The 12,497-nt window shown below is 43.0% G+C and overlaps 1 protein-coding gene across 14 annotated transcripts in view; it reads left to right on the top strand.

The window, feature by feature from the left end:
- The window catches only part of ncor2 (nuclear receptor corepressor 2), a 99,397-nt gene extending 89,506 nt beyond the window's left edge, over window positions 1–9,891 (top strand). For 9 of the 14 annotated variants that reach the window (XM_085787499.1, XM_085787496.1, XM_085787498.1 and 6 more), the window contains 8 exons: window positions 689–831; window positions 977–1,149; window positions 1,326–1,460; window positions 2,420–2,562; window positions 2,648–2,701; window positions 3,393–3,587; window positions 4,467–4,646; window positions 6,840–9,891. In XM_085787499.1, coding sequence (XP_085643625.1) covers window positions 689–831; window positions 977–1,149; window positions 1,326–1,460; window positions 2,420–2,562; window positions 2,648–2,701; window positions 3,393–3,587; window positions 4,467–4,646; window positions 6,840–7,042 — 1,226 coding nt within the window. In that variant the 3' untranslated portion in view covers window positions 7,043–9,891. The remainder of the gene's footprint in view (window positions 1–688; window positions 832–976; window positions 1,150–1,325; window positions 1,461–2,419; window positions 2,563–2,647; window positions 2,702–3,392; window positions 3,588–4,466; window positions 4,647–6,839) is intronic. The other 5 variants (XM_085787509.1, XM_085787506.1, XM_085787504.1 and 2 more) reach the window with 1 other exon arrangement.
- The last annotated feature ends 2,606 nt before the right edge of the window (window positions 9,892–12,497 follow it).

Below are 12,497 nucleotides of genomic sequence, written 5' to 3'. Positions count from 1 at the left end.
CATCCTCTCATGAGATAAATACTGTAGTGCAAGAGTTGTGTAAGAAAACACATAGTGAGACGACGCTCAAGGGAGAAGTGTCTGGAAATAGGCTCATTAGTGCTCTCTAGAGCATTCAAGCGTAAAACTTAAGTCCCACAATGGTTAAACAATAATATCATAAATGTATGGCTGACCTGGCCCGGCATGAGTTAAGTTTTGTTGTTGTATTCTATGAATACAGTGTTTACATCTGTCTTCTTTTTGTGTCCGAGGCAGCACTGTAGGTCTTTTTGTGACGGAAGATGTTTCTTCAGTTAAAAAGTAACTGTGTGACTTCTTCATTTACGAGTCACTGATGCAAAACCAGTCAGTTTTAGTGTCATTTCTGGTCAAAGCCAGGCTTGTGAAGTCTGTATGCAAAGAGTATTCTATTAATAGTTAAAAGATGTGAGGAAGCTGGTCGCACATACTTTCATATAGCGTTTGCTTTCAGCCTTCCTGCAGGTGCTACATGACATGTTTATACAACATAACCACCATGGATGGATGAGCATTTTCTAAACTGCTCATGATTTTCATTAGGACATTTTAGAAATACTGAAACGTGTCACTGTCAACTAAAAAAAACAAAACTAACTTTTTTCCATGTGTGGATGTGATTTTTTTTTTCTCTGTGTGTGTGTTTGTGGGTGTGAATCTCTCTCAGGTCAACTCTCAGCTCAACAGAAGATGGAGCCACTTGGTCTGTACCGTCCTCCCTCTGAGGAGAGACTGTCTCCAGGACAACAGCCCCCATCCCCGTGTGTTAAAGGCAGCCAGAGGGTGGTCACCCTGGCCCAGCACATCAGTGTAAGACTGCTCTTTACAGCTGCAAAAAATGGCACAAATGATACATATTAATTACTATGTATATTTCCAAAGTGGTTTTATTTCCATGTAAGCCACGCGTTGCTGTCCTACGTCTCTCACTATGGTTATATCTTTACATGAACAGGAGGTGATAACTAAAGACTACACTAGGCAGAGCCAGCAGCAAAGCTACCATGGCTCTCCTGTCCTGGACTTGACCCGTCCACCCAGTGCCTCCCAGCCTCCACCCACATCACAGGAGTCGGCCCAAGGGCCCCGCTATCCGGAGGGCCTCGGTGGAGAACGCAACAGAGACCGGTAGGAATTACTATCTAACAGGATCTCATGGAAAATACAAGCTAAAAGCACTGTCTAGTCACCGTCCTTCTGCATGTGCTGTCTTCCTTTGCTACTGGGCATCTAATCAAGGATTCACTGATTTGTACTGATGGTAAAAATGCTGTAAATATATCAATCTTTTGTATTCTCCACAGGTCTCCTCCTCAGCCCAAGACATCACCTGTTAGTGTTTCAAATGACGGCATCGAACCAGTGTCTCCTGCTGGAGCCAGCTCTGAACCTGAAGTCCAGGGAGGGGCCTCCTACCCCAACGAGCAGGGAGAGCAAGGGTAAAAAAAACAAACAAAACAACAACTCACATTGCTGTAGATTTCCACAGAAAGGCTCCCTGCAGATACAGTATGTATTATTGCTTGTGTTGACTTCTGTGGGTCAAGTCAATTATAATCAAACTGTGGTGTGTGTATACAGCTTCTATAGAAGCAGTTTATACAACAACATGACTGCAGTTAAGTATCTCTTTCCTAGTTAAATATTGAGTGGAGGGCTAATGCCACTATTTGAACAAAGCGTACAAAGTCTGGCCTTTTAGCTGTCAAACAGCCTGTAGTACCGCTGTAGCTCCAAGGTGCTCACTGTGTTTGTGAGAATAGAACATCTAGATGAATGTTATCAAAATACATGAATTCATTTACTATTACTGCTGAGTTTAACAGGTCAAACCCATTTCCAGTCGTTTTATTTTTTTAGTTAAAGGGACTTTGTAGGTTTTGCTATTGCTACATAGCTAACGTATTAACAACTGTTTACACAGAGTCTCAAAGACACATTTGCAGTTCAGCATCAAATTTAATTTCTTTACCCACCACAGAGCTTCCCCCAACAGAGAAAAGCAACCCCTGTCTTCACTTTGATTTATATCACTTTGTAAGCATGCTATCTTCAGTAGAGGAAACAGTGTTATATCCTCATTTATTATAAACTCAGCTTTGGCTAAAGCTCTCAGCAAGACTGCTGTTAATGCTAATGGCTCCTTCAACCTTTTCTTTTTGTTATTTTTCCCATAAATGTATGGGCTCCTACTGTTCATTCTGCTGCCACCACAACCCACAGCAGTGATTGGGTGGATTCATTTCATTCTAATACTAGTCTGAGTCGTTGTCACTCTACAAGTGGTGCAAGTGCGTGGAACTGGCTTGTGTATGGTGCTTAGACGTGCCAACCATTGAATTCAAAAGCATACAAAGGAGTGTTGATAAGTGTGTTAACCTTCCCTTCCCTCCTACAGGATGGGCTCCCGTTCCCCTCCCAACACTTCCCAACCTCCAGCTTTCTTCAGCAAGCTGACAGAGAGCACCTCGGCCATCGTCAAGTCAAAGAAACAGGAGATGATCAAGAAGATGACTGTGGTGGGGAACGACGGGGATTTCAGTAAGTCTGACCGTGTGCCGTGTGACGGAGTGCGCCTTAATCATGAGAGTGACGTCTTAAAAATCCATTCTGTTCACTCTCTCAGATGCCGGTCAGCCAGGAACAGAGATCTTCAATATGCCGGCGTCCACAACTGCAGGTGACCTATTCCTCCCCCCTTCTCCCTTATGTCATATTTGCAAAGTGGGTTAAATATGCAAACAGTATGCATTATGCAACTTGAGTTAATAATGGCCATCGGACACAGAGCAGCTGACAGAGAGTTTGATTTATATTTGAGCAGACTGATGTCCAAGGCCTTGGCAGACTTTGTTCTGCTTCAGAACCACCGCTTCATGTTTTCAGACCAGAGCAGTGGTGAAAGGTGCCGTTTACAGAATCTTCCAAAGGTCCCGATGAGACGTTTACACAGGAATTGAGTGTGACCCGTGTACGCACATTACACATGCTGTAAAATTGCATTTATGAAATAAGATGCTTGCACCTGGAGGCACCTTTAACCTAGTGTTAACCAGCAGCCACATGACGCAGCAGAAATGCAGTGAGGCTTCCTGACTGAAGATGTTTCATCTCTTTTTTCTACACCTCTCTTTAAGGTTGTGCTTACTACTCCTCTGACAGTAATAAATCACCAGACTGTCTTTCCACTCTTGGCCTGTTTTTATCTCTTCATAGTTTACATTTCCTCTTATACTTCATGCTGTAGCTCTGAAACTGTACTCTCTCTTCTTCTTCCTCTTTTTATTGCAGTTTTTGTTTCATGCCTTGATAACATTCTTCACGTGTATCATCCCTCCCTCCCTCTAACTTGTCCTCCCTCTTTTCCACAGGACCTGTCAGTGTGCGCAGCCACCCGGCTCCAGAGGCCCCTGGTAACTCAATAGGCCTGGAGGCCATTATTAGAAAGGCCTTAATGGGCAAATACGATGATCAGTCTGAGGAACGCTCTCCATCCAACGCCAGCAACCAGATGGGAGCCAGCATGTCTGGAGCTGATGGACGTGGTGACGACTGTTTCTCACAAGGTGCGACATCCTCAAGTTATATTGTCTTTTTCTGTTATGAACTTATTTTCTGTTGTCAAGCTGACTTCTTCACCCTGCTCACAGTGTTAACGGTAAATGAACAAATGGCTTCTGGCTGTAGCTCCACATAGACGCATGCCAGTGGTATTGATCTTTTCATTTGACTCCTGGCTAGAAGGAGAAGTATAAGTATTTCTTCTACTACTCTTAACTAGGGGTTGCACAGACTAGTCGACTAGTCGACTTTACTGCTCCACAATGATGTTGACTACATGTAGTCGCTGATCACGTGATTTTGGCAGTACAAGAGGAGAGCTGAATGAAACTAATCTGTCACCTTATTGATTTAAATTGTCTTCTATTGCTGAATGCACATTCTTTTTAAACTTGGTTATTCATTTTATTCTACAAAACAAAAACTGTACTGAGCAGGACTGTGATGGTGATTAGGCTTGCAGGCTCTAGACAGTATAAGCTACAGTATTTTCTTTTGCACTTATATAGGAGTGTATGTTAACAAAAAAACAAACAAAGAACAACTGGTTTACAGCTTGTTGTTTATATACCTGCTGTTCTGTTTACTCATTTCTGTGCATGAGCTGTCTGTCAGTGAATACAGATTGTTGCAAAGCATTTCCCTCCTCTTGTGATTTTATTTATTATGGAAAAAAAAAAACTTTCATAACATTAGAGTCAAATCTGAAGTCATGCAACCCCTACTCTTAACAGTGATCTCTGCGTTGATGTTTTTATTTAATATACCAGAACATCGGGAAAAGCTAATGCAATCCATGGTTCTTCACTATGTGGAGGAAGAGCAGCTGCTATGCTGGATGTGTGTAGAGCTTCAAACCAGACGTCTGCCTCTTGTGTTTGTAGGTGGAGGGAAGTCCTCCAAGAGCAGCGGGCGCTCTAACGGGCGCAAAGCCAAGTCTCCAGGACCGGGTCTGTCAGGAGGGGAGAGACCGTCCTCTGTGTCCTCGGTCCACTCTGAGGGAGACTGCAACAGACGGACTCCACTTACCAACCGTGTGTGGGAAGACCGGCCTTCATCCACAGGTACACACCGCCTCTCTGACTCTGATGTAGGGTTGTCACAAGAACCGATACTTCGGTACCAAGTCGATACCAACACCAAAAAAATAAATAGATACTTGCTTTTTTCTGGTACCATAAGAACTGAATATACAACTTTTCCCTCGGCGAGCCGTGTCCATTCTAGCCGGTCGGGTTTTACAGTTCCTTTCACGTGGGAGTCTCCAAACCAGAAACGTCTGTTACAACATCGGAAAAAGTCGCCTTTGACAAAAAAAAAAAAGAGAGAGAGAGAGAGACCGCGCCTGTCAAAAAACAACAACAAAAAACTGACAGTGAGTGTCACGACTTCCTGTATCTGACCCTTCAAATTAAAAGCCCTATAGCCTTTCATATACAGTTTGTCATATTGGTTTTGACTTAATTTTGACAAGACACAGCACCAAATGTTTTTTGCTTGGTCGACTATTTGGGGGGAGCCCTATTAAATTCTGTGCAAAAAGATGTTGAAGTTAACAGTTTTCAATAAAGTTGTGAATTTAAAAGTACATGGGTTCTGTTTTTTGTTTTGTTTTTTAATCGTGGTATCGAATTAGTATCGAGAATCGTGGAAATTCACAGGTATTGGTATCGACTGCTGAAATTCTGGTATTGTGACAACCCTACTCTGATGTGTTGTAGTGGATCTCTGCCTGACGCCTACATTCCACTGGATGCGGAACGGCTGCAGATCCGCTCCGGTACGGCGGCGGAGCCGTTACGTATTAAAGGACAATTCCAGGCGAATTCAACTCGGGGGTGTATTTTCCTATCATTTTAGGTCTAAAAGAAGGAATCTGAAGATTTTCAGTTTAATCGCTCCTGTTTTGCGGTAGTTGCGTCTGTCCCCGCATCGCCACGGCAGCAATGAATGGGAGTGGATGTAAGTTCCGCTGTTTAGGCTGTTTACAGCCCTCAAAGCCGCAATTTTTTTCCACAGACAGCGTCAGATGGCTACTCAAACATGCACCGAGAAGTTTATTTACTTCAAGCAAGCCGACATGTTTGTAAAACTAGATCTAATTCAAAGTGTCCTGGAGTCTCGCGCGAGACCCAGTTGCAGTGCTGGTGTATTCAGGCGCAGTAGGAGCTACCGCTTGTGTCATAAACACAGGAATATCAACTCTTTACTTGCTTGAAGTGTACATTTTTTTCCACAGACAGCATCAGGTGGCTACTCAAACATGCGACGAGAAGTTTTTTTTACTTGAAGCAAGTAAAGAGTTGATATGTGTTTATGACACAAACGGTAGCTTTTCCCACTGCATGTGAACACACCGAGCACGGCAACTGGGTCTCGCGCGAGACTCCGGGAGACTTTGAATTAGATCTAGTTTCACAAACATGCCGGCTTGCTTGAAGTAAATAAACTTCTCGGTGCATGTTTGAGTAGCCATCTGACGCTGTCTGTGGAAAAAAATTGCGGCTTTGAAAGATGTAAACAGCCTAAACAGCGGAACTTACATCCACTCCCATTCATTGCTACCGTGGCGATGCGGGGACAGACGCAGCTACCGCAAAACAGGAGCGATTAAACTGAAAATCTTCAGATTCCTTCTTTTAGACCTAAAATGATAGGAAAATACACCCCCAAGTTGAATTCGCCTGGAATTGTCCTTTAACTATAATCACCGTGTGAGCGTCCACCGACTCCGGGTCCGCTGCGTCGTGGGTCCAGAACGGCACCGGCATCCGGCAGCCCTCGCAACACATACGCAGAGCTTCTATTTTTGCCGCACGCCGGAGCACGGCGCAGGTCGTGTATGACAGGGAATCGCGGGCAAAATACAAAATAAAACACCCGGTTCATTTTCAAAATAAAATACACCATGTTTACAGCGGAGCATATTTCCTGCTTTACACCTTGAAAACGTTGTAATGGGCAGCGAGCGGCCTGAAGTCAGCAGCTCGGAGGTTTTCAGACATCATTTTCACCCCGTTTACACCATGTTTTTGATTTTGTGGTTCACTTTATGGAAACTACAACCCGCTTTATCGCGAGATCACGTGTTCCCGCTGTGCGGCGGAGCCGCAACAATCAACATCACGGACGTAACCGGTGTGAGTTGACGGAGTCGGAATACGCAGCCGTTCCGTAGCGGTCTCGTTTCGGAATCGTTCCGCATCCAGTGGAATCCCGGCGTGAAACTCATCACCAACTCTGTCACTTTGTTGCAGGTTCAGCTCCGACTCCGTTCCCCTGTAACCCACTGATCATGCGTTTCCCGAGCGGTGGCGTCTCGGCCCCCTCCCCCTCCCCCTCCTCCGGCCAGCCGGGGGGCCAGGGCCCTGGGTCAGGACCTGGACAGGGCCGCTCCTGGGAGGAGGAGCCCAAGCCTCTGCTCATGTCTCAGTACGAGACCCTGTCCGACAGCGAGTGACCCCCCCCGACGCCACCGCGCACCAGGACCCTGCTAACAGTCAACCACCTCCGTGCTGCTGCAGCCACACAAACACACACACACACACACACACACACACACACCTGCTGAGGCATCTGCAACCCCACCTACACCATTCCACTCTGCATCTTCCTCCATCAGTCCTCAAGCATCGTGTCATCTTGTCACACACCTGAGACACCAAGCAGCGACCAGCTGGGACGCTGCTGCGCCGTGTGTGTGTGTTTGTGCTCCGGTGTTCTACATTCACTCCAGGACTACTCTAAAGGACAAATCACTTTGTTTTCTTTTTTTTTTGTTGTTGTTTATTTCAACTTTACTACTTTTCCTCACTGGCCTTATCAATACAGACACATGGACCTGCACCTTTTTGGTGTAGCGCCCTGATGTGCTGACACTCTGAGGTGGTGTTGCCGGTCCGGTCGGGAAGCCTGACGTCGGCTGCGACAGAGACAGATTTTCACTGCAGATCTGACCTGAGCACAGCAGTCCACATGGCCTGGACCCTCTCTTGTTTGTTCACGGTGAACTCCAGGTGCAGGCGGCCTGTGCACTGCTACCACTACAAGAAGACGTGCGAGAGGACGGGAGGAGGATCCACATCCTGTTTTATCTTGTTTTTGGTTCTTTCTTTTTTCTCCTTTTGAATTGAGTCCAGTCCTGTGTTTGGAACGTGAGCTGAGACCTTTAGTACATTTTGATGGTGACCTTTTGATGGTGTCATTTGTTGTCTCTTATCTGCAATGATGTATCTTTTACGGGGGTGGGGGGCAGAGATTGTTATGTGGGAGGGTCATATCATTGGTTTACAGGGTAAACATGCTGTTCATCGCTGATGTCATCCTATCTTTGGGAGGGTGTGGAGAGCGGCGAAGCGCTGAGGAGAGATGCTTTGCCAGATGAATGGCACTGAGACAAGTGACACTTTCTCACTGTTTTTATATTAACCATGTCTGTGTTTGTTGAAACTGTTTTTTGAATATTAAGCACTTAGTTGTCAGTCTGTTCACAATGGCATTTTTAAGACTCTGTGTTTCCTGGGGCAGGTGAAAAAATGGACTCAAGAACAGCATAGAAATCCCACTGTGGAGGTTTAACACCTACCTGTTTCTTTTGGTCTCGCCACCAATATTGTTTAGCGCTCCCACACTCAAAGCGACAATCACATTTCAGTGAACGATGAATCAGCCGCTTCGAGCAGGTGCGGACCGACCTTAAAGCTGCTTAAAGGCAAATTCCTCAGCATCACTTGGAGTTTGCTAGCATTGAAGAGATGACAAAACAAAAGCCATCTTTCTATGACCCCTTGGTCCATGGTGGTGTCGGCCTCAGCCGACCCACTGGAACCCCATCTAGGAGCTGTTGTGGCGGTCTGACCTCTGACCTTTTACTGCCTAGTGGTGAACCTGAGACTCAACCCCTCATCCAGGCAGATTTTGTACAGTTATGAGATATTCCTAGTGTTAAGTGCCATTTATTTTACATATACAGTACTGAAGTTACCAAGTGACGCACAATTTTTCTTTTAGCCCCCCCATGCCAGGGTTTATGCTGTCCATGCAGGGAAATCTGAAATCGAAAAAGCAAACGGAACGTCCTTTTTTTTTTTCCTTGTGTTGTTTTTTTTTTCTTCTTTTCTTCCAAATCCATCACAGCCTTAGCTTTTAACTGTTTGATTCATTCTACTAAAAGTGACAATGCTGTATCACAGGACAGCTTACCTGGGCCTGCATCAGACGTTCTCTCCGCTCTGAGACCTATGACATACTTCAAGTGTACTTCATTGCACATCCTGTGTTTGTACGGGTTAGAGGAAGTCGAGGGGAAAGGCATTCAAAAGCATTCTGGTAGTTTTTTTTTCTCTGTCTCTTTTGTAACATTCGTTGACATGTTTTCACATTTCTCTTGCAGTATTTTCTAAAGGTCGCCCTCTGTGTAAATGATGTGAAATGTTTCCGGCTTGTGACTTTGTGGAAACCAGGGACACGTTGTGTCCTCTGACTGAACACTCTGAGCGATGGCAGTGAGCATATTAAGTAGTTTTAGGAAGACTCACCTCTATCTCTAGTTCTTTCTCACAGGGGATTGTCACAACGCAAACATGACGACTGTTATAGGACTACCTCCTCTCCCTCCTTCACTCTACGTACCTGCAGAAAGCTCATCTCAGCCATGTTTTAGCTCTGATATTTCTTTCCTCTTATCCAGGGTTTGTAATTTTATCAGGCAAAGCAAAAATACAGCCAGGTTCTGCACATTGGTCTATCTGTGCGTTTATCATTTATCCACTGATGAAATTAAAGAATGTGACGGTTAACAGACTAAGCCATATCCAGCTGTTCCCTGAACTGAAGACGGACTAAATAGGTTGTTTTTAAAAGTCTATAATGAAATCAGTTTTAACATGCATCCATTTTGTTGTTGTCCTTAAAGTTTCTGTGTTTAATTCACACCTGTGTCGTCATGAATCAAAAATAATCATTCAAACAGAAAACCACAAAGGTGATATCTGGATGTGTTCCCTGGACTGTCCAAGGGTGGGTGGGGGGATTGACATAAACAGTACATTGTTCAACAATTTTTGTGCATAATGATTTTTTTTTTTATTATAACCCACTGTATAATAGCAAGGATTGTATATAAAACTGAAGAGATGTAAATATTTATGTGGCTTGCTTCAAGGTTGGTATTAAAAAAAAAAAAAAAAAAAAAAATATTCACATGGTTAAATTCTACATGCCCACCAGCAAGCTTTGTGGATAGCAGTGTAAAAATGAAAAACAAAAAAGACACTGCCTTAATGTTTAAATAAAAAGCTTATTGCCATTCATGGTCTCAGAGTCTCATCATTTATTGTCTGTGCGTGTCTTGTCTGAAGTTTGACAGATCCAGAGTAGTGATGCTAAACTACCACTAAGGGGCAGTAGAAGCATGTTGTTCTTTTCCTTTTTTGGTATATGTGTGACTGAATAATACACAAAGAATTCTGGATCAATCATGGCGTGTGACATGGATGTTTTTCAATGAACGTAACAAACTAAGCTGATTAAATCTGACCCACATTAATGTTGCAGTCTGTCTGACGATGATGATGATGAGCTGAGCTGTGGTTGTTGAACAAATGTGCAGTCCAGCTGCTGCCGGTCTGCTCTCTGTGGTCTACTCACTCTACTGTGTCATCATCAGCTCATATGAAGGTCACACTGTGTCTGTTAGGAACCGGCTTCTTGCATAACTCCCATGAGCCCTGCAAGGTCATGATGTTATGAAATGAAGTAGACCTACTTAGTGTGGAGAGTGAAATCTGATTCTAATTAGTCTTCCTCCATTTATGACGTCTAACAAGGTCCTTTAAATACACGGCCTCCAAATTGATACATATAGATATATTTACATGACTGTATGCACCTCTTCTGGCATAGTAATGTTTTCAGTGAATGACACTTGTTTGTATTTCTTGTTTCCATAGTGTGATATCACTGCTTTTAATGGAGTTCAGAATCTGAATACTCCACCACTGCTCCTGTGTTTCATTTAAACGTGCCAACACCTTTATAATATAATATTAATATTATAATATTTAAAATTGTACACTGCTTACATCAATGTCTGCCTGCTAGCCGTTTGCTTCCCAGCCTTTGCCTCCATCAGCATGATCATCCAAAAAGTGTGAACCCACCCACAGACAGCAACGTGTGTTGCTTCTCGACACGCTTGTACGAGCGCAAACAGCAGCGTCGCTCCATTGCACCTCAATCCACAGAGTACCTTTGAGTTTCTGAGCCAACATTTTTATCCTGTGGTTGTAATGTTGCTGTGGAGTATATATTCAAACTGCTGAGAGATGTTGAGCAAATTTGGGCAAGTAAACCATCTCTAAAGACGCCAGATAAAACAATATTTACAGTATGTTGCCTGGACTTTTCTGCAGGAGGGATATCATTTTGATGAATCCTCATGAAAGCTTTCCCTGAGCGCAGGTTTACATCCACTGATTTATGGCTAAGAAAGTTGCTGACTTCATATTCAGTCCTGAAAGTTCATTTACGATATTGAGCATGTTGAAAAGATTTCTTTATGCTCGGATATATCAAGCTGAAGCTTTTATAACTTCAACGCAAAGTATCATATGATATGGAAAAAAAGAGAAATTTCATCCAGTGAGTTGTTGAACAAGCTTTCACCAGGATTTCATCAACTTTCTCACCTTTGACAAACGAGGCCTGTTTCACCTCAGTCTCCCTCCAAGCTGGAGCCTGAGTGATGTGAACTGAGAACCTGTTGTGTTTAATGATTTATTGTATTTCAAATGTAATGCAATGTAATGCAAGAGCCTGACAAATCTTATATATCATATCTACCGGATTATGTTACACCACTTTGTATAACTGCTGTTTGCTGCTTTTCAGACTGAAATTCTGCTTAATGGAGAAAACTTAGTTCTATTTTTATCCAGCTTATTGTTGTCTGAGAGTTTTCAACGGGACACTGCACCATATGAAATGTGTCTGGAGAACTTCCTTTCTCTTTCAGAGGGCCAAAATGAAACCAGTAGAAATCAAGGAGACTCGACGTCTTGTGATCTAAATGAAGCAACAAATGCACTCACAACAACAGAATGAGGGTTTGGGAATTTCATTTTTTTTATTTTATTCATTTAGGATATACATCTTTTTTAAATTATTTTCCTTGATCAGAACTGGAACAATGATTGACGTACAAAAATATAAAGAGAATTATGAAGTGCCTCGATGCCACATATACAACAGGAAAATATTTTACAGTAACAAAATCAAGTGTTAGGAAACACAAAAGTATCTCACATAAAACCACCAACGTGTTTAACTTGACACCCACCAACTTTCTCTCATCATTCTCTGACATTTCACAGACCATCAACACATAACAAAACTCTCCACCATCTTGCCAGGAACGTATCTGTTCTGTATTAAAAAAAAAAAAATCTCCAAAACAATTTCCTCATCTCATCCAATATTCATATTTTTTTTTAACAGAGCAGATCTGACTTTTCTCTTGTTGTCCTGCCACTTACTGTTCCCTCATTAAAGCCCAGTACCTAACCTATAGTACTGACGTAATCCCGCTCTACACACCCTGGAGGGGTTTTTCAAACTACAAAATAAAACAAGATCACAAGCTCAAAGACCTCAACTGAAAATCAGGAATACACATCTGCAATGAAATAAAACTGATACCTAAGAAAATTTGAGGTAAAGTCTGAAGTTTCAATATTTGCCATGTTCAGAAATCTAAATATATATATATTCATATATAAGACAGACACAAAAAGAAGTCATGGAGATGCTCTATAAAAAATCTATCTTACATTTTCAACAGGGAACTCTGATGTGGTTTCACTGCTCCATTTTCTCCATGTTGGTGATGACAGATCAGCTTCATGTTTTATACCCAG

This window comes from Trachurus japonicus, chromosome 9 (genome assembly GCF_045865225.1).
Source record: "Trachurus japonicus isolate A0001 chromosome 9, Traja_1.0".
In the NCBI taxonomy this organism is placed as follows: Eukaryota; Metazoa; Chordata; class Actinopteri; order Carangiformes; family Carangidae; genus Trachurus; species Trachurus japonicus.
The sequence above is the reverse complement of the archived record's forward strand: the minus strand, read 5'-3'. Positions and strand labels throughout refer to the sequence as shown.